Raw genomic sequence first — 20,666 nt, 5'->3', positions numbered from 1 at the left:
AAGTAGAGGGGCGACAACAAATACTCACAGGGAAACGGGGAAATACGGTTAGAAATGCATTTTAGTAAAAAAAAAAAAATAATAACTTGAATTATGGGTAGTTCACTGATTGCATCCTGCTTCATTTGGTGCATATATTTTATTATGTTAAATCCTTAACTTTTCATTAATTATAGGAAGTTCTTATTTATCTAATTTATCAATTTGCTGATATTTTCAAATATTGTAATATTTAGGTTGACGAACACAATTTTAAAATCCTAAGAGATGTCGAATTCTCATGATTAATAATCAGGTAGGCCTATCGTTATCCCTACCTAATTTGTGTGTAATGGCCTAAAAATACATAAAACAAACATTAACAGGTGCGAAATGAAAAGGGGCCTATATAAGTGGCAGGAGCTTTGCGCTATAGCATGATGTCAAGTTCTTTCTCTTCGTGGTTTACACAAGTTTTCAGGTACTTCAGATGCCCTATGGGTTCCACTGTCGAAAAACACTGCAAGCAAGTTGTAAAAGGAAATGAGTGTTATGCATTAACATTTAATCGATGATAGTTTTGACTGGAGTGCTTTCTTGGTAATATGCATAGTTTATTTTTTTTTAAACACTGGACTCGTTTCTTTATTAGGCCCAGTCCCATTCTTAAAAAAAAAAGTTTTTCCTCGAGCGCTATGCGCTTCTGTATAGCATTAATGACTCGAGCGTCTACTCATTTGGAGGATGCTTACAAAAATTGACATAAGATGAAGACACTCAAACTGGACAAATTCATGACAAAATTAAATACATTGTCGTAGAGAGTTTTGCGTATTTTTCGGCCTAACACTTCAGCATTTGTGGGGGCGTTCACGCCGGATCGTCGAGATGAATTTACATAACATGTACATATCCTGTAACTTCGTGTCCTAAGTAAATTAGGTCCTTAGAAGAAGAACTTAATTTGTATTGTAAAGAACAGAACAAAGGCAGTGGTGTGTGTGTGTGTGGGGGGGGGGGGGGGGGGGGATTTATATTGGTCTACATCGTCCCCTATTGACAAGCAGATAACATTGCAAATGTCCTTTCTTCAACATTTCCAAAACACACACTTCACACATCAGATGAAAACCAACCACTTGGCCGCCTACAGCGTTCCAACCCGTGGCCGTGGGAGTACCACGCGAGAACAGAACACGCGTCTGGCACTGTTCAGGAGAAACAGCAAGAAAGGGACAGATTTAAACAGATTATTTTCATACATCAATCGGAGATATGGGAGTTTATAAAATTGAATCAATACAGTAAATATAATATCATACAGTAAACAGAATATCAAATAGAAGTTGAATAGAAGTTTTTCTCCCATGCATCATTGCCTGGAAATGGGCTATATGCTATACATGGTATGCACCACGACTATATTATTATTATTATTGTTATTATTATTGTTATTATTATTATTATAACGACAATAGATTAGGCGTATTATTATAAACATTATTATATATTTGTTGTTAATATTGTTAATCATTTTTATTAATTGATTGTGTATGCTAAATACTGCTCAGTAGTCTACAGCAGAGGTCAGTCACAGAGTGGTAAATGTAAAAATATTATCATGGTGAGACAGCGTCAGAAATTAGGCTACTCCTGTCTGTAGGACAAGCAAAGCTGTCACGGGAGACAATTATGAGTAATAGGCCCCGCCCACATGGTTAAGGGGGTTGGGGGTTCCCTTATTCGTGAGTTATTATCGAGAAGGTGTTTTCTTTTCTCTCGGTACGAAAGGGTGCTTCCGAAAGCTAAATGGCAAATGTTGCGATTCGAAATTCCAATAAAGGGCATTTAATTCCCAGAAATGGCAATGATTAGGCCTACAGTATATTGGTCTAGCCATTGAGCTATGTAGTTCGGCCCGATGTTCAGCCATAAAATCATAGAACTAACTAAAGCATTGTAATGTCATTAAATAATTACCCTGAATTTGAACGATAATCACATGAAATGCGTAGTAAATAGAAACATGTTTATAGACCAACTCCGGCTGAGAAAAAAACGCCCTTTCATGACTACGACTGCTACCATTGTCTGTCAGAGTGCATAACGATTTCAAAATAATAACCGTCATTTCTATTGCCCCATGTTCTGTATACTCTGTCTTCACGCGCAATGGAACAGTCCCCTGACTCAAACCAGGACAGTTGCAGGAAGTACATTTTGTCAGCTCTAAGGATCAACACCTACCAGATTAACAAATGCAATTTTATCTGCGCGTTATTTCCTTGAGTGGAAAGTTACGGCCGCTAAAAGCACTTTTTTGCGTTGCGACTGCTCAAACCTTCACTCGTTCGACTCGATGTAGGCGTAGAAAAAAAGAGCTCCGTAGGAGTTTTACTGTGAAACGCAAGCAATGGTGCCTGTCTCTTGATTATGCAACATGCTTTTGCGTCAAATGTGGAGTAAGCGCATCGCATCGATTACCGTAGAGAACAGGTGAACGTCATTTTACAACGTCAATTTCTCAATTATGCACATTTATCTTAAGACATAATTTTAATTTACAGAGCAAGAGAGAGAGAGAGAGTCCTGTGATTAATTACAACTGGTGATATTCAACATGCAGCACTTTTAAATTTACCCAGCCTGCTTCAGTTGTACAGATAGACATGACCATTTAAAAAAAAAAACAAAAAAAAAAAAACGGTGTGTCTATTTGCACCCGGGTGAGAATAGTCACAGGGCAGCTATTCGGCTATTTACACCCGGCCCCCTCACCCCCGCCCCCCGGCTCCACAAAGCCCAACAAGCCGTGGCTCTAGCCACTTACAGGTTATGTTAATAAGTTTGTAAGACCTGGTTCTGAAGCACAGCACGCTACGACTCGGGATCGGAGTTCATGTGAGTCCATGTGGCGGTTCCTGATGCCCGCTACTGGGTGGCAGACTGTCAGACTTGGTCTGGCCTCATGGAAACACCACCTCAACTTTGTCCTTTACGCGGTGCAGCAGATCAGGATTCTGATGCTGTCTAAAATACACATACAGTACATATACACATACAGTATCTAATGTGTGCCCGGGTGCAAATAGCATTGATGGCTACGGACACCTGGGTGCTTGTCTCTGCCATGCTATATACACCCGGGTGTAAATAGCATTGTTGGCTACTGACACTTGGGTGCTAATAGCATCTGCCTTAAAAAAATATGGATAATCTCTCTCTCTCTCTCTCTCTGTGCCTCAAGACGATTCATGGGTTGCCTAGTCAACCTCATCCTCCATAGCCATGTTCAGGGTTCAGCTTGAAGTATTGACTTGAAGTAATGCAATTTCCTGTCTCTGAAAAAAAAAAAAATACTCGCAAAAAGACACCCTTTTTTATATTCAGATTACTGCACGTTTTATCTGGTAAAGTAACTCCCTTTAAAAAATGTCAGACCTGGGAAAGTCTAGTACAGGGAGATGAAAATGAAACACAAACTGAGGGGGGATTCTGTTGTTCTGTTCTGGAACAGGGGTGGGTGTCTCGAGACAGAATTAAACAGAGATTTGGTCAGGGTTTACTGTTAACCAACCTATTCATGTTTCCATTCAACCTGGTGTCAGCCTAACACCCCCAATACACTGAACTCAAACTGAGTCAAACCTTCCTAAGCCCTCTGCTCAATTTCCCTTTCTCTCTTTGTATAAGCCCACCTGGGGTTCCCTGTTTGACTCACCCCAAAAACAAGAGGGGGATTCAACATGAAACAGGAACCTCTTGATTTTGTCGGTGTGTTGTGTTTGCTTGTGTGTGTGTGTGTGTGTGTGTGTGTGTGGGCTGGGGGGGATGACTGTGACTTGTGCGATCCCATGCCTAAAAACACTGTCATTACCAGATGGCCTGTGAACAGGAGAAGTAGGACTATACATTTACCACATTTGACCTGACAGGATGCAAAGGAATTAGACAGCTATGTAAGTACAACACAGATCATTCAGACCCAGAAACGACTTCCTGTGAGTGTAGTTTTTAACAGTGTCATGTTGGGTGATTCATTGGGCTTAAAATATCTGTGCTAAATTGACTGAAACAGAGTTAATGAATCCAATAGTGACGAGGTATATTCTATTACAGTTAAATGTACTCTATCAGAGTTGGTTTTGCACTGAATGTTTTGCCTTGTAGACCTCCCAAAACACTGAAACACTTTGTAATGTGCGCTTTGTCTTGAGTGGTGGGATTTTACACCTGTGGTGCTCAATTCTTTTATGGTCTGTGCTAACTTATTCCTCCAATACTAGAATCAGGAACACTTGACTTAGGTAAAGGAGAAAGAGAGAGAGAGAGAGAGAGAGAGAGAGAGAGAGAGAGAGAGAGAGAGAGAGAGAAAAGATGCACTTCCTTCTTACTTCCACAAAATATTTACAAATCAGAAAAATATATTCTCATAAATTATCCTTATTTATCATTATTATTATTTAAATATTATATTTTTTCATATTATTTATATGTATGCTTTGGCAATAATTACATTTGCCAATAAAGCAACTTGAATTGAATTTAACTGAATTGCGAGAGAGAGAGCATGAGAGACTGAAAGACTGAGAGAGGGGTGGAAGAGAAGGGGATCCTTATTCTTTAAAATGGTCATGTCACTCTGTCCAGCTGAAGCAGGTTGAATAAATGAAAAAGCGCTGTATGTTGAAAATAACCAAACAGGCCTTTATTTTTGTAATACAGTAGCAACATATTTAATGTTAATTTTGGGTGAAGAAAGAGATGAAAAGAGACAACCAAATGAACCTAGGTCACAAGCAAACAGTTTACAGTTGGTCCATGTAAATATCTGTTATGCATCCACTCACATCCACAATGCCGGTTATGAACAGTGTGGCTTGTTCAGTTATATGACAGCTTTATAGAGTAGCGAGTCAAAATTCAGTTCGTCCACAATATGCCTTGTCCACGATTGATGTGATTCAGAAAGATGCTATGCTTGCTTCTTGGTATTTGCTCAACACTATGTGTTTGATTAATTCTGAAATGCAGAATAAGGATAACTATTATTAATGATCATTTACAGAACTAAGTTTATTCACTCTCTAAAGCAAGGAACAAGTGCTTTGTGGTTATATTGAATCTGGTTCTGATTCTGCCTCCCTATCATTGTTTGGACAACAGGGCCAGTCTCTGTTGTGACCTAATGAATGCTGAATTAATAACTGTGCAACATAAACCTCCTTAATGACTTGCCTTTGTAGTGGTGGATCCAGACTTTCTTTCAAAACAAATGAGGTCATAGCATACCTTTTTATAAGAAATTAATGTCTTTTTAATAATTTAATTATTTGTGTTGCAGGTTACATACTAGATAACAAACGCAATAGTAAAAATGGGGTGAATAACTCAACAGAATAAATCTGCAAAAACACTAATGCAATTTTGTCAAAGTAAAATAGAATTTGAGCAAAGTAACCTCAATTTAATATTTGAAAGAATCATTATTGTCTGTTGTGATCACTGCCACTGCCAGTGCTTTCTCAAGGTACACATCCTGCCTGATAATTGGAGAAAAAAATATATAATCAAAAATTATATTTTTGATAACTATGTATTTATTAAAGGAAATCTACTTTTTGAAATCATTTATGGAACAGTAAGCAAAGAGTAAAGCAGAGATATCATAAAATAATAGCTACATTGACATAGTGCATATAGCATGTTACATTTAAAAAATGTATCAAAATGTTAATATACAGGAATGAAAGTGACCGTCTACTCAGAGCACAAGACCTGTGATGAGCGCGGTGTTAGGAAACTTATAGAAGGAAATGACCTGGGCTCTGTGAATGTTTAAACGGGTAAAAAGTCAGCTTTGTTATCAGTTGACAATTAGCACAGCTATAAAAAATTTTTTTTCATTTTTGGTTTATATTAATTTTAGGTGTCTAATATGACATTTATGTTGAACAATAACAACGAGGCAGTGCATTTAATATGAACTCAACCCTTTCTGGTTCTGTTATTCTTAAACTGTAAAATCTTTTGACTTTCCCACTTACAATAGCAATTCTGAGTTTGTTCAACTTTGAAGGTTCACGGGTCTGTAGATGACAAATTGTAAACTCCAGTGACATTTTATGTTGGCGCAACAATCACAAATATGTATTTTCTCAAAGTGTGCTAGTAAAAAAAACTAAAATTAAATTTTTTTTTGATTGATTGATTGAAACCTTTATTGCAGGGAAGTCCCACTGAGACCAAGGTCTCTTTTTCAGAGGAGCTCTGATTACAATATATACATTTACAGTGACAGTTTTACAAAACATAAATTACAGTTTAGATACAAGGAATTCACATACGCCAAGCGCAAATATATGGAAAAAACATTTTAAAAAAAACATAAAAAGACAGGGAATAATGATCTGATTGTCCTAATTTATCACTAAAAGCAAGTACATTCGCTCTCTTTTAGTATCATATCCATCACTAGTTTCTTGAAGGACTCGATCGAGATAAGGCAATCTAGATTTAGTGTATCCTGACATTTATTCCACATATACTATAAGGTGCAAATGCGCTAAAAGCAGTATTACCCAAATTTGTTCTAGTTCTGGGTGCCTCTAACGTAATCCAATCTTGAGATATGGATTTCATTCAAATACAAAAGCAAAATAACCAAGTTCATGTAACTAACATGAGCCATTTTTTTACACTGAGCCAATGAAAAAAAGGGTCTTGGGGTTAAAATAAAGAAGGCATGGCAAAATTACATTTGTCCATCCATCCATTTTCTATCACAGTGCTTCTCAACCATGGTCCTGGGGGCCCACTGTGTATGCTAGTTTTTGTTACAACCAAACGCTGTGTTGTAATGAGCTGCTAATTGTTCTTAATTAGCCACTAATTGTTCTTATTTAGACTTTTTATGCCAATCGAAGGATGATTTACCCTAAAGCCATACTATGCCAGAGATAGCATGTAGCCTATGTCTTAAAAAATAAATGTCCCATATTCCCATATTCACATCTGAGGAAAATAAGTCGGAGTACTTGTACATTCATTCACTGTGCTGTATGTAGGCTAATACATGTCAAATAATTCTAATTGAAAAACAAAATCAATTTTTAATTGAAAGGTGAAATCAGTTGGCTCCCATTTGCTAAGAGTGTGGAAACCTGAAACCATTTGTGTAAAGTGAATGTGTGCTCTGGTTTTGTCAAAACACAGTGAGACCCCAGGACCAGGATGGAGAAACACTGGTCTATCCCATCTGCTCCTGGTACTGAGTTGTGGGGGAGCTGGATCCTATCCCAGGGTATATCAGGCATGGCCAGTTGGGATTCAAGCTTGGCACCATTTTGCAGTGAAACATAATCCACAGAACCTTGAACTTTGGAAATTGATCAAAAAGTACTTAAAAGTACTATTGTGATTAGTTACTTAAAGGAGAACCAAATTAGTTTTTTACAGTGTATTCTTATTTGACATACAGTACAATGTGTAACTTCAATGTGTAACTTCACACATTGAAGCCCCTTGCCATTCTTTTCCTGCTAGTCTGTGCTTATAAATAAATTTAAAAAACCGGTTAAATGAAGTCTTGTAATGTTAACTCAAGGACGATCCTTTTTGAGCTTGCACCGTCAGAGAACATTGAAATGGAGAAACATGAGTGGTACTGTACTGTACTGCCGTACACGTACCTGGATTATCATATTATCACCTAGGTAATGTTTATTTAGTATATTTAGTATATTAATATTATATATATATGTGTGTGTGTGTGTTTGTGTGTGAAAAATTGTTTTATAAAGTTTGTCGACTAATAAAGTTTTGTGATTTTTGATGTTTGATGAATTAGTGTCAGTTCTTCTGTCTGTTTGTTTATGCAAAGGAGAAAATGCACTTACACCACCACCTGCACTACATAGCCCACCACAGACCTGCTACACGCACAGCTGTGTCCTACTGAACACAGCCAGAGGCACACATGCACACACATACACACACACACACACTATCCAGTACACAAAAACTTTGTATGCATGCATAATTAAGAGAGATGTCCGCAAAGAGGCTGTCACTCAAATATGATTGATTGACGTTACATTGGTGTGACTGCCAAAAGAATTATGATTATAACAGACAGCCAATGGCAGTGCATAGAAGTATATTCCTCTCCATAGCCGTTAAAACTATTTATTATCTTTGGAAATGTTCTTTGATCTTTCACAGTATTTAATGAGTAATTTCATGAGCTTGTAGCCTTCCTCTCCATCCCACTCTTGCCCCCTGTCTGTCTTTCTGTATTTGTCTCTCTGTCTTTCTCTCTCTCTCTTTCTCTTTCTCACTGCCTGTGGCGCGGTCTGTGGTCTCTCTGCGGTCTCTTTGTTTCAGGGCAGAGCCTAAAAGCTCGAAGTCGAAACGTCGCTTTGGGTTCAGTTCATAAACTGATGTAGAGATATCATCTCAGCGTGTATAACACCCTTTCTTCCACCCCCCAGTTCTCTCTCTCTCTATTGCTCTCTCTCTCTCTCCCTCATCCTCTTACACCCTCTCACATGTAGACACACACACACACACACACACATACACACAAGTGCATGCACACACACACACACACACACACTTACAGTACACACACATGCAAGCACACGCACACACACAGAAGCACACACACACACACAACACACAAACACACAGGATAGTGACCTAGCTCTTAATTACCTAGCTCTGCCATTCGGGTCTTCTTTCTATAAAATGTCAAAAATCTGTATTATGCACTTATTAATTTCTTTCGGAAATGTTGATGAGATGACATATAGTGATGATGTTGTCATTGTGTATCATTTCAGCCTTGACTGAGTCCCCTGTTTGATAAACATGTAACAGGAAACAGTTGCCTTTTCAGGGAATGTATTTCTGAGTATAAATACTAAATACTGTGCGGCCCCCACCTCCGAAAGTGTCACTCGCTTTCTCTCACTCGTACATCCTGGATACACTCTCTCCTCCCACGGGCAGCAAGGTGGGAGTGGTTTCTCTCTTTCGGACAGCGCAAGGAAAAGACACACACGCACATACACAATACCATAGATACATTCATTCACACTGCTGTCTCATGCCATGCACAAATGGCAAATGCTTTCAAAGACTTTAATGGAACAAATGGATTTTGAAATTTGCACAACTTCAGTACCAAACAGGAAGTGTGTGTGTGTGTGTGTGTGTGAGAGAGAGAGAGAGAAGGAGAGAGAGAGAGAGCGAGAGACCTATCACTCCTGCAGACAGAAATGTATAGAAATGTGACTATTTTTCTTCAGACTTAACATTTTTCATTGACTATTTGCTATTTTATTTTCACAGTGTATCGTTTGTACTCTTTTCTCTCTTACTATTCTACTGAAGCACATTTTCTCCATTATGTTGCATTCTTTCTTTGGTATTTGATTACCCTCAGCGCTTAGTCAGCCTATCCACCTAATATAGAGGTCTCTCGCTGTTGTTCTCTGGATTCTGTTTGTGACTTCACAAACAAATACCCAGCATGCACAGGGTGCAAAGTGGACCAGGGGCCTCATTTATAAAATGGACTTACCATCAGTTTTGATCTTAAGTATGACTTACGCAGAAAACCATGTACAAGTAGTTATTTATAAAACCTTACTTTGACGTGGAAATTATCTTACCTCTATGCAAAGTCTAGACTCGAAGTGATTTTTCTGCTGGTTATGTATGGCTATTTTTTTCCCCTTGCAGTTTAAGGTCAGACCATTTCTTTTTTGGATCAGCCACAGTTATGTCTTGCTGCCCCACCTCGTACACTGCAGCGGCGACACACACCCAAGCTACCTGTTTGGCTTTGTTTGTCAACCCACTATTCAGCCCACCGAATAATACGTGTTGCCTGTCTTCAATCTCCTCTACCATTGCCGTGATCTCGCCTTCCAAAAAGTTTGCTTTTCTCTTTTGGTCCATGGTTATTCCTGACTAAACCTTCATTTGTGTTATCATTATATACTGCAAGGGGAAATCGCTGATTGTAAGGCACGTTCCGGTGCCGTCAATTTTAATTTAATTTGATTTATAGATCAGGTGCGTAAGTTACAAATAGGCTTCTTAGAACCTGCGTAAGCAAGGTTTTTTATGCTCAGTATCTTTTATGAATCGAACATAAGCACACCATCGGAAATTATCTTAAGACTAAGTTCAAGTATAAATCTAAGGACATTTTTATAAATGAGGCCCCAGGACCTTATCAGCAGCCTCTTCTCAAATGTTTAATCATCACCACACAACGAATGCAGTTTGCACCACCATAGCTCTCAGTGTACAGCTTTCAGACTGCTTTTCGAACTCATGGTCTTCCGCAGACCATAAAAATAAAACTTGGCAGATCATGTAACAACCGTTAAGAAGCTTCCAACACTTTAATGTGGCACAAACACCGACCGATCACTATTCATTCATGGCACGAGTAATAGTACACAAAAATTCATTTTATTTTGTCATCACAGATGTGCCAAACATTCATTCACTCTCAATATTTGGTTCAGTTGCTTGGGTATGCCAGACCATTATGACAAGAGATGCATAAACACTTTATACATCACAATTTTTCCCCTGCAAGCCTAAAAGTATAAAATTACAAAACATACTGTACATACATATACAAATATCTAAAAATGTATACAGAGTTAAATATAAACAAGGATGAAACAGACATGTCAGTCACATTAAAATTGACACCAATTACTCAGTATACAGATGCCTCAATGATCATTCTCAAAGGACTCTCAGGTCACCAGAGTTTATAGCCACATCAATCACAGAGAGGAGCAGAGCCGATAAAGAGACCAAAATCAAAAAGGAGGATAGCATCTTGTCTGCATATGAATGATCTTTTTCATACATATTTGTTTGAACCATCTATGCACACTTATTAACACTGACATTGTACAAAACCATGGCGGGTCAACCACAGAATTGTAATAAACGCATTTGCCGAACACGAATGTGTGAGGTGTATAATATCAGTGATATTTTGAGTCCAAATGGGGAGTTACAGAGTCTGAACAGCCGGCCAGGAGAATCACCTACAAAGAATAACAATAAATGTTAAACTTTACCACAACAATTATAACCACAAATAAATGTATGTTTTAGTAAAGGGATGTCAATTCTAATTCAAAAAGGGATGGTGTGGTGGCAGGTTTTTGTTTTAGCCCAGCAATACATCACCTGATTCAGCTAATTAAGTAATCATGGTCTTCAATCAAGACCTTGATAAGCAGAATCAGGTGCAGAATTAGTGCTGGGATAAAACAAAAACCTGCAACCACACCGGCCCCGTTTTGATAAGTCTGTGCACTCTTGTTCTAGGATGTCATTTATCGATTCACTTATCAGACATTCTGAACCAAAGAAAATTACAAGATGGTAGTGACCAGCACGCAGTATCTTGGCTACAAGAGGTTACTCACCTGTCTCCATGTCACCCCCGCCTTCATTGGAGCTGTCTCTTCCTGCACAGACAGAGAGACCGACAAATGGACATGGTGAGCATATATCTGATTCCCCCAGGTATCGGGTAATGGAAATGGCAGAGCTGTAGGTATGAACATTGGTGTTCACGCGTCAGTGAAAGACGGGAATGGTGAACTTACTTGACAAGCCGGTGGCGGCACTTCTTGGGTAGTCCTGAAAAACAATTAGAGCAGACACAAATTTCACATCAAAAACATATTTGATTTTATTTTAAATGGGCAATATAAAATAAAACATATTGTGTCACGTCTCTAACCCACGGCAGATAATCCTCTGTTAAAGGCTTGACATTCTCCTCAAAGACAGAAACACGTACAGGCGGGGGGGAGATGCGTGGCTTTTGTCAAACTTTTGTTTTGTCAGCGCAAAAGCCTTCATAGGCCCCCTGAAAGAGCCTAGTAAGGGATTTGCCTTTAAGCCTTTGGGTTCTGTGTTCTGTTTAGTTTCATAGAACACACCTGATTCTGCCAGTTAGCAGCTCAGAGGGATCTCTACCTGTTGAATAAAATGTGCTTTGTAAGGGTTGGAGTGAAAACCTACAGGATGGTAGATCTCCAGGAGCAGGGTTGGGCAGCCCTGAAATAAATACTTAAACTAAATATTTAATTTTTGAAGTTCTTTGGTAAGGGTGAATGGTAAAGCCGTGTGAGTGTGTGTATGTGCATTCATGCGTGTGTGTGTATGTGTATGTGTGTGTGTGTGTGTGTGTGCATGTATGCGTGTGTGTATGTGTGCGCGCGCATGTGCATTCATGTGTGTGTGTGTGTGTGTGCGCGTGTGCATGCATGCATATGTGTGTGTGTGTGACTGACAGCATACTCACGGCTGAAATAGAAGAGGGTGGCAATCAACACAGCAGCCAGACTGGCGAGCACTCCCACCAAGGGCCAGAGCACCAGGCGCCCACAGCCTAGCAAGGACGCACACATGAAGTGTGTTAAAACACGTGTAAACCTGTCTGTGCTGAGGACCCAAAGTGCTGATCTGATTACTACAGCAGTCTTACTGCAGTCACAACCCTGCATGACCATGATCAGGAAATTGAGAGCTGGAGAGCTAATTCATTTATCTTTTGACCGTTGAAACATATATTTGACTAGCCAAAGTGTGCATGCTATGTAAGTGCTATGTGCACATACACAGAAGCTACACTGCACCTACTGCTGAAGTGAGAATATAATATGTTTTAAAAATATTAAATAAGAATAAATATATTGAAAAAACACTGCAAAAAGCTCCTTGTTGGCTGTACTATACCAAGCGGACACCAGTTCAATGGCTCTTATAAGGCCAACCTTTTGCTTGCGTAGTGTGCAGCTTTCACACATGAGACAAATAATAATTTGGAATTTCCACAAATTACTGACAATTTAAGAAAGTAAATTTCTACGTTTACCTGTATTTACCACAACAACATTCTTCCTTTATATTATTGCACATATTGGTTGGTAACATATTTTGTGGAAAACAGGAGTTTGGCAGGAGAGCTTAAAAATTGTACCAGCATCTAAAGCTGTCAAAGATTCCAAGTACGGTACGTATTTGACCCAGGTTGGGGTGAAGGCGCTGGATCAAGGTTATCGGTCCTGGGTGAAGGTGATCATTATGGTTACATACCTTTCTGACTCTTATTGATTCCTTGGTTAAGACAGCGGCAAGGCTTCTTTGGGGGCTTCTTTGGGTGCGATGGGGTGGGAGGAGGGGTTGGAGGATTCTCTAGATGAGAACAGAGACACTGATTTAGACCAAGAAAGAAAGGTTCTCCCAATTGGAATCAATTCAGCTGCTATCTGAAGTGGGGAAAGAAGAGAGCATTCTCCGGTAAGCAACATATGGTTTCATCCCCTGTTCCTAATAATAAGTGGGAATGAAACATGATTGCAATAAATCATAAATAAATAATTGTCTGTCAGAAATCATAAATGTGTCACAGAGCTATAGATAGATAGATAGAAAGATAGATAGACAGATAGATAGATGAAATGTGTTGTGTGGCAATAAAAAAATAAATAAGAAAATGATGTGCACCCTCAGTGTACTGTGCACACGTGATTCCTGAGAGTGCTATTACATGGATCATTTATTGAATTAGTCGCAATCGGACATTGAAACCAGCCAGACGGGTGATAAACCTCACCTCCTGGCCGAAGCTCGATCTCCATGATGCTCGGCATGTTGCGGCTTTCCTGGAGCTGACAGAAGTAGCGGCCGGCGTCACTCTCCCGTACATGGAAGATTTTCAGGGAGAAGGTGGGCCTAGTCCCTCCCTTCATACCCTGCTTGTATTTGGCCTGGTCGACGGTCGGCCCGTAGTGCACGTGATCCACAACGTTGTGGTAGAAGAGGAAATGGAATTTGGACGGACTGTGCCGGGGCTGCCAGTACCAGAACACAGCCTTGCAGTTCGAGGTGCTGCACCCGCAGTCAAGATTCTCAGTGCTGTTCAGCTCGGGGTATTGGATCTTCAACGCCCCTACAGATTGAACAATCACTGTGGGGAGGGGAGGGAGAGAGACATACGAATCATTTCAAATACAGATATATTTCCAACCAATAATAATATATTTAGAGTAAGATATTTGAGAAATTGGGTTTCAGACAAACATTACACACAGAAGGGGGATAAAACCAGAAACGTGTCAAGAACAGGTTTATTGCTCAATAGCTAGCATTACAGTATTATTGTTATTTCATTATTAAGAACACAGATGTGTTAAGAAATGTTATGATCAAAATGGACAATTCATTCCATATACGGCTGGTCATTTAAAGCAGGGGTGTCCAGTCTTACACACGAAAGTGCCGTTGTGGGTGCAGGTTTTTGTTTTAGCCCAGCAATGTGACACCTGATTCAACTAATTAAATAATTACTGTTTTCAATCAAAGAGTAAAATCAGGTGTCTTGGTGCTGGGCTAAAACAAAAACCTGCACCAAAAACGGCCTTTTTTCAGATAAGATCCATGGCCTAAAGAGTACTCAGCATTGCAGTAACAAACAGCATTTTTGCAGGACATAGAGGTCCAAAGTTTATGCAGTCAAGAACAGACCAATTCCGTACACCTGCTGCAATAGATTCTAAGTTGGACAAATTTGACCATTCAAATGTATCACTAAACAGAAATGTTCGCCCCATCGTTTGTGAAAGTACTCAAACTGCCCGAAAAGTTTCTTCAACTGCCTAGCGACACAGACATGCAGAAATACATGAGGATCAAAGATTTTATCACAGCGCTATGAAAAAAAGAAGACAATAAAACAACAAAATAAAAAAACAGAAGTTAAAAAATGATATGTTTATATTTGCCCATTGTTTAAATTAGAATAGATCAGAAGGAGATCATTAGACGATTTAACTTCAGTGTTGGATCGTAGAAGACTTTGAAATGCCATGCATTTAGATCTGGTTCTGCAAAGCCTGTCTTATTTCGGTTTTCTCTACTCATTCAGATACTGGTTGCTAGCTCCTCTGGGTCAGTCTAGAGCTACCTTTCCCCCACAGGCCACATCCACGTAATGATCTACTACTATAGAAAGGAGAAATACGCTCACAGATGGCCTTTATTTTTGGCTACATGTTGTAAACTAATAGCTTTCATATAGGATTTATATGAAAGTATTATGTGTTTAAAAAAAAGCATGTAAATGCTTTGGTATAAGATTGGCATGGAATAGTTTATCTGAAGCAGAGGGTATTCAATGGTTACTCAAGACCAGGCTTGACACAGTGCTGGTTGTGCTGTTGTCTGGAGGTAAATAGTTGGGGTAAATGGCCTGTTTGCCTCCTTATTTGTTTTTGTGTTCTTTAGATGTTTACATATACTGTGCAGTGCATGGGTATATATACATATTCGTTTCACAAATAGGCTGAAATTGAATGCTCGAGCTTATCATGAAATAAGCTTGAGCATTCAATTGAACGATGGGTCCGTCATGGTCAGGTTTTTGGACCGCGCGGTCGATCATTTGGAGCTGACCGTGTAGTTATGCATTCAGTTCTGCAGAAAGATTAACGAAGTCTTTCCTGGCACACAGGTTGGGACATGAAAACTGGGAATCTATTAAAAAAAATGTGAGTCTTTGTTACCCTGCGTGTAACCTGCTTTCTTTTCAGAAGATGTTACCAAACTTGTATTTAACAATATATTTTTCAAAATCTGAACTGGTCTGAACCGCATTAATCAGAGTCTGAAATGCATTACATAACATTAATAAAATAACGCAAAAGTATTATATTTGCATGAACGTATGCAGATGTAAAACCAATATGACGACACACTGAGGTGAAATGTGAACATACATGACAAATATATCAACTCAATATATCAAGTCAGAATTTGAAAAAAGATAACTGCTTCTGTATTTAGAATACAATTATTTCTCACAAGATATTGCATATTGATGTTTGGACCTCTTGTAAAGGACAGAAGTATACATAATTTTCATCTCAATCCTCTTTATCTTGGCCGTCGTTCTGACGTAGACTGTTACTTGACAAACTGATTCAATTCATTGTCATTTATTGAAGCTGCGTTCCGACCTTCAAGAAAGCTCATTTCACAACAGTTTCAAAAAAGGTCCTTTCACAACAGTTTTGCAATGCTCCATTACAGTACAAGCGTATTTTGAATTCTATGTTTCCAGTTTAGAATGTTTTGTTGTGTACTGACATTTATGACGAAAACTACGGAGGGTTAAAGAGAGATATTAAAACCATTCGTTTTTTGTGACGACTGAACGAACAATCATGTCCGACAGCAATAGTGACTCTCATCATAACCCAACATAAAGGCCCGACCCTTTCCGCATACTCGATCCTTCACCTCCTCTGCTGAAAACATATCCTCTGCGGCACATATCTGACCTTATCAAATCAGAACCAGAAGGACATTAACGTAAACACAAAACCCTCACGGCCTTAAGGGCAGTTAGACAAAAACCAACCATCATACTTCAGCTCATCTGAGAAAGAGAGGGCAGGGAGAGTGAGAGATGGAATGAGAGTGCGAACTAGGGAGAGACCGACAGAGAGATTGCCTAGAAACCCCCGGGTAAAGAAGACAGTTTGAAGTGAGGTCTACCTGCTGTCCAAACGCACGCCGTCCACACCTGTGCTCCCTGGGCCATGATTCTGCTGCCTGAGCCCTGTCTGCTCCACAGCGCTGTCTGTGCCTGTCAGTGTGTGTGTGTGCCGGTGTGTGTTTGTGTGTGTGCAGGGTGGGGGAGAGGTGATTAGTCTCTCCTTCCCAGTATGACAGTGCCCCCCTCCATCCTGCCCCGCCTCTTCTCTCATATCTCAGTGAATCATAGGCAGACCCTCCTGATCACAGCCTGACAACGCACGTCTATAGTACATGCACATACACACAAAAACATACATACATACACAAAGTGACATGCACACATACATATACTATATGTACATACACACATGCATGCGCACACACACACACACACACACACACCCATGCTAACACACAGACATACAGACATACATACACACACTCGTGCGCGCACACACACACGGCTTTTGAGTTTAATAAAACTGAAAAAACTGTTCCAATGAATTAGGAAAAATTCTTCAAGTTTTATGATTTTACTAGTGAAGCTGCAGTTTAAAGCCTTTATCAAAATTTTTAAAAATGTAAGGGTATCTAGCTGAAAATATCAAATATTTTCTATGAAGCTGGTGATTTACTGAGAAAACATTACGTGCTTAGCAGAAAAGTAACTTTTGAGAAAAGCATGGCAGTCAGTGCCAAAACTCCTTTATATCCAGGTTCAGTTTTTTCAACTTTTTGTAAACTTTCCTACTTTCTTATAAAGTTATCTATACATATAGTAACAGTAACATAATGCAGATTCAGAAATATCCGCCCTACATATTTGATTCTATTTGAATTAATTTGTAGAAAAAGAAAAAAATAAAAAATAATCTGATGGTAAATATACTAGAGATGAGCAGCTGAGCAGAAAGACATTACATTAACATTACATAACATTCATTTTATAGATGCTTTTATCCAAAGCGATGGACAATAAGTGCATACCAAAGATCATTGGAACAACTACAAAACACAGGTCCGATAAGGTGCAATATTCGTTTTGTACCAGTTATTTATAGCCATTAACACGGTGGTATAGAGCCGTGCGACTACAGTAGTTAGATTCTGAGCCCACGGCAGGCATGTAGACCCCTCTGCTCCAGGTGGAGAGGAGCTGGCCCACTCTGCACCACAATCCAGGTGTGCATTTACCAAACCTAGAGCACAGAACCCAGCTGCAGGAGGAGCAGCAGCACAAAGACTGCAGCTGAGCTAGTTTGTACACTGTCAAAATACTCTAAGCTTTGCATAAATAAGCTAAAATATGCCATACTTTGCCTAAACTAGCCAAAATAATCCACGGTCTGCCTAAACTAGTCAACATAATCTACAGTCTACCTAAACTAGCCAAAATATTCTGCACTCTGCCTACACAACATAAAATGCTCTATACTACATAGAGCATGGTCGTCATAAGTGATGACAAAATGTGAATTATAACAACCACAGATCAAATTTCACATGAAACAAAAATCTAGATAAAATTTGGTAGCCAACTAAAGTTATTTTTGAAGTGAAGTTTTAATGGATATGACTTTTTCTCTTTATTGTTTGACAGAAATATAAAAATAATATTAAATGTTAGCTTGGTTTACATCATTTTGTTTATTTTCCAGATTCATACAAGTTGTCAAAATGTAATGATCACCAATTAGCAACATTATACAACATAATGGTATAATGACCGGGTTTTAAATGAACTCATTTCCATAACATTGACTCATAGTTAAATGCGAGTTTTAATTATTTTCTTCACAAACCCAGTCTGCTGCAGAGAAAAATGCTTCAGAGCAAGATCGGCCTTGCCAGAGTACATATTATGAGGTGCAGCTGCAAAGAACTATCATAACAATTATAAATTAGCAAAACAAAATAGATAAAATATTTTTCATATTCATAATTTGATTCATATAGATCTCCTTTCTGATACCAGCCAAATTTCTTCTCATACCAATGTCTGTTAAATATACTCTATTAATCATATCATCTTGCCAATTGCCATTGCCTAAACACAAATATGAAATAAAATGGATTTTAATTAAGATTACTTTAAGATTATATTCTTTTTGTATTGCATTCCTTAACTACTCTTTAGTACTTCTTGTGTAAATGTGCATGTGCTTGAACTGCGCCACCAGACTGAATGAAGTTAAAAATGAATGCCAAGAGAGCGGGATCACAGCGATGATACTGTGCTAATTGTTCTCTTTCGCTCTCTTTTTCTCTCTCTCCTCCTCCTCTGTTGGGGCGCTTCAGACGCCCCTGTGTTACCTGCGCAGTGCCCGTGTGGGGGTCGCAGGAAAGAGGGGAAGCGGGCGCACCACAGCGCTCTGGGGGGTCGAGGGTTCGACGGCAACGGGGGGAACGAAAGCCACACGATTCTTTGAAAACAGGAGATCTGGAGGGGCTTCAACAATGTACTTTTCTCCCATGCTTTTAACTACAGAAACGTTTCTCACATTTTGAAATACAAAGTGCATGTGTGTGCGGTGTATGCAATGTAAAGAGGTGTATGTGTGGGATGAATTTTGTGTGAGAGCGTATGTATAGGCAAGATCATGTATTTTTCGGTGTACCGTGTGCATTTTGGTTGGGTGTAGGCATGTGCATTTGTGTTTGGGTGTACATGCTTGCATGCATGCATGTGTGTCTGAATTAATGCACATCGGTATATGGAAAATTGTTTCATTCCAGTTCTAGAATGAATTATTCCCATTGAATATGAAATATCTAGAATTGATGGATTGTCTTCTACTGTCTCTCGCTTGTATACTTTCCCCATTTGGTATTACTGCACTAAATTCTCTCATCTTTGCACTTGAGTTTGCATTGGAAGTCATGCTAGTACTTTTTCATTTTTCTCTGCCAGTAATATAAAAATGACTATTTGACATTTTAAACAGGGATCTGGGAAGTATAAACTTCAGTGCTGTTTTCCTGGTTAAAAATCCACAAAGTGACTGATGGACTTCCTCTCGGCTATATTTTAAACGTAAAATGGCATAATTACTGCTGTCTTACGCATATTTAATTATCACAGGAGAGTGTCTGTAGTCAAGACACCAGGAGAGTTTATTCTGAAAGACCTGGAAAGCTGTTGGAGGTAACTTCAGTACTTCTCAGTCCTTTGGTCCTCACCTCAATACATTAAGTAGCTGAAAACATGGCCTCCTCTGCACACAAATAATGTCAATCATGAAGTAAAAACAGCCAGCAGGCTGCCCCCAGCCCCCCCACCTCCCAAAACCTCAGCACCTGTCAGCCCCCCTACACTCCTCTCAGATGTCTGCTACACCATATGATTCTGGGCTTAAAGGGGGGGCAGGCAGTCAGGCAGGCTGCCTTTCCTTCATGATGTGTGCTGCATCATTTTGACCCCAAAACATACTGTATCAGCACAACTTTCTCTGTACTTACTGTACACACCTAACTCCTCCTTTTAATAGGGTGCATTAAATATTCTTGTAAAGGATTCATCTCTATGCATTCACGACTTGTGGTACAATTCTAGGCCACCATACTTATATCTGGATGCTAGTATAACACAGGTGGATGCACTTATGTTCCCTTACATTGGAAGTCACTCTGGATAAGATAATCTGCTGAATGAATTATTAAATTCATTTGAATAAACACAGTCAACAGGACATCATCCTGTGCTTTGGATGCAAATGTAAGAAAAGAAAGTAAGTCACATGAAGTGTTTTTCAGGGCCCCACCTGTGTCTTCCTTTCTTTCTCTTTCTCACAGTTCTGTTCGAAAGAAAACTGTTTGCAGGACAATTGCGTTTCCAGCTTGTTTGCCGTCTCACCCGCTCCCCCTTGTGGCCGTGTTACAACATGCCATCAGGCCACCGTTAATTATGACATCATTGCGGAGAGATTGCGATCAGAACAGTAATTCTCCCAAAAAGAAGTTTCAGATCTGGAAAGGCACTGTACTTCCAAATGAACTGTGGTGTTGTTTCAGAGCCACAGAGCAGAAATTTGTTCGACCTCAAAAATCACACTGGCCTCCTACTCATATTAATTGACAAGAATAATTTCCCC

The 20,666-nt window shown here is 39.3% G+C and overlaps 1 protein-coding gene across 1 annotated transcript; it reads right to left on the bottom strand.

Moving 5' to 3' along the window:
* Positions 1-10,432: 10,432 nt before the first annotated feature.
* LOC135233133 (uncharacterized) lies at positions 10,433-16,722 on the bottom strand. Its single transcript, XM_064296356.1, has 7 exons — positions 16,594-16,722; positions 13,652-14,005; positions 13,132-13,230; positions 12,338-12,424; positions 11,634-11,667; positions 11,451-11,492; positions 10,433-11,063 (listed from the first exon to the last, which is right to left on the bottom strand). Exons 1-6 carry the CDS (start codon positions 16,637-16,639, stop codon positions 11,474-11,476), a joined length of 639 nt encoding a protein of 212 aa, XP_064152426.1. The 5' UTR covers positions 16,640-16,722; the 3' UTR covers positions 10,433-11,063; positions 11,451-11,473.
* Between the last annotated feature and the right edge of the window lie 3,944 nt (positions 16,723-20,666).

Source organism: Anguilla rostrata, chromosome 10, assembly GCF_018555375.3.
Source record: "Anguilla rostrata isolate EN2019 chromosome 10, ASM1855537v3, whole genome shotgun sequence".
In the NCBI taxonomy this organism is placed as follows: Eukaryota; Metazoa; Chordata; class Actinopteri; order Anguilliformes; family Anguillidae; genus Anguilla; species Anguilla rostrata.
Note: the sequence above shows the minus strand (reverse complement) of the source record. Positions and strands in the feature narration are given on the sequence as shown.

Bases quoted from the DNA above. Each gene is read 5' to 3' on its own strand.
- LOC135233133 (XM_064296356.1), bottom strand. From the start codon at position 16,639: ATGGCCCAGGGAGCACAGGTGTGGACGGCGTGCGTTTGGACAGCAG. The intron at 13,231-13,651 runs GTGAGGTTTATC...GTTCTCATCTAG, and splicing joins GATCGAGCTTCGGCCAGGAG to AGAATCCTCCAACCCCTCCT. The intron at 12,425-13,131 runs GTATGTAACCAT...CGTCCTTGCTAG, and splicing joins AATCAATAAGAGTCAGAAAG to GCTGTGGGCGCCTGGTGCTC.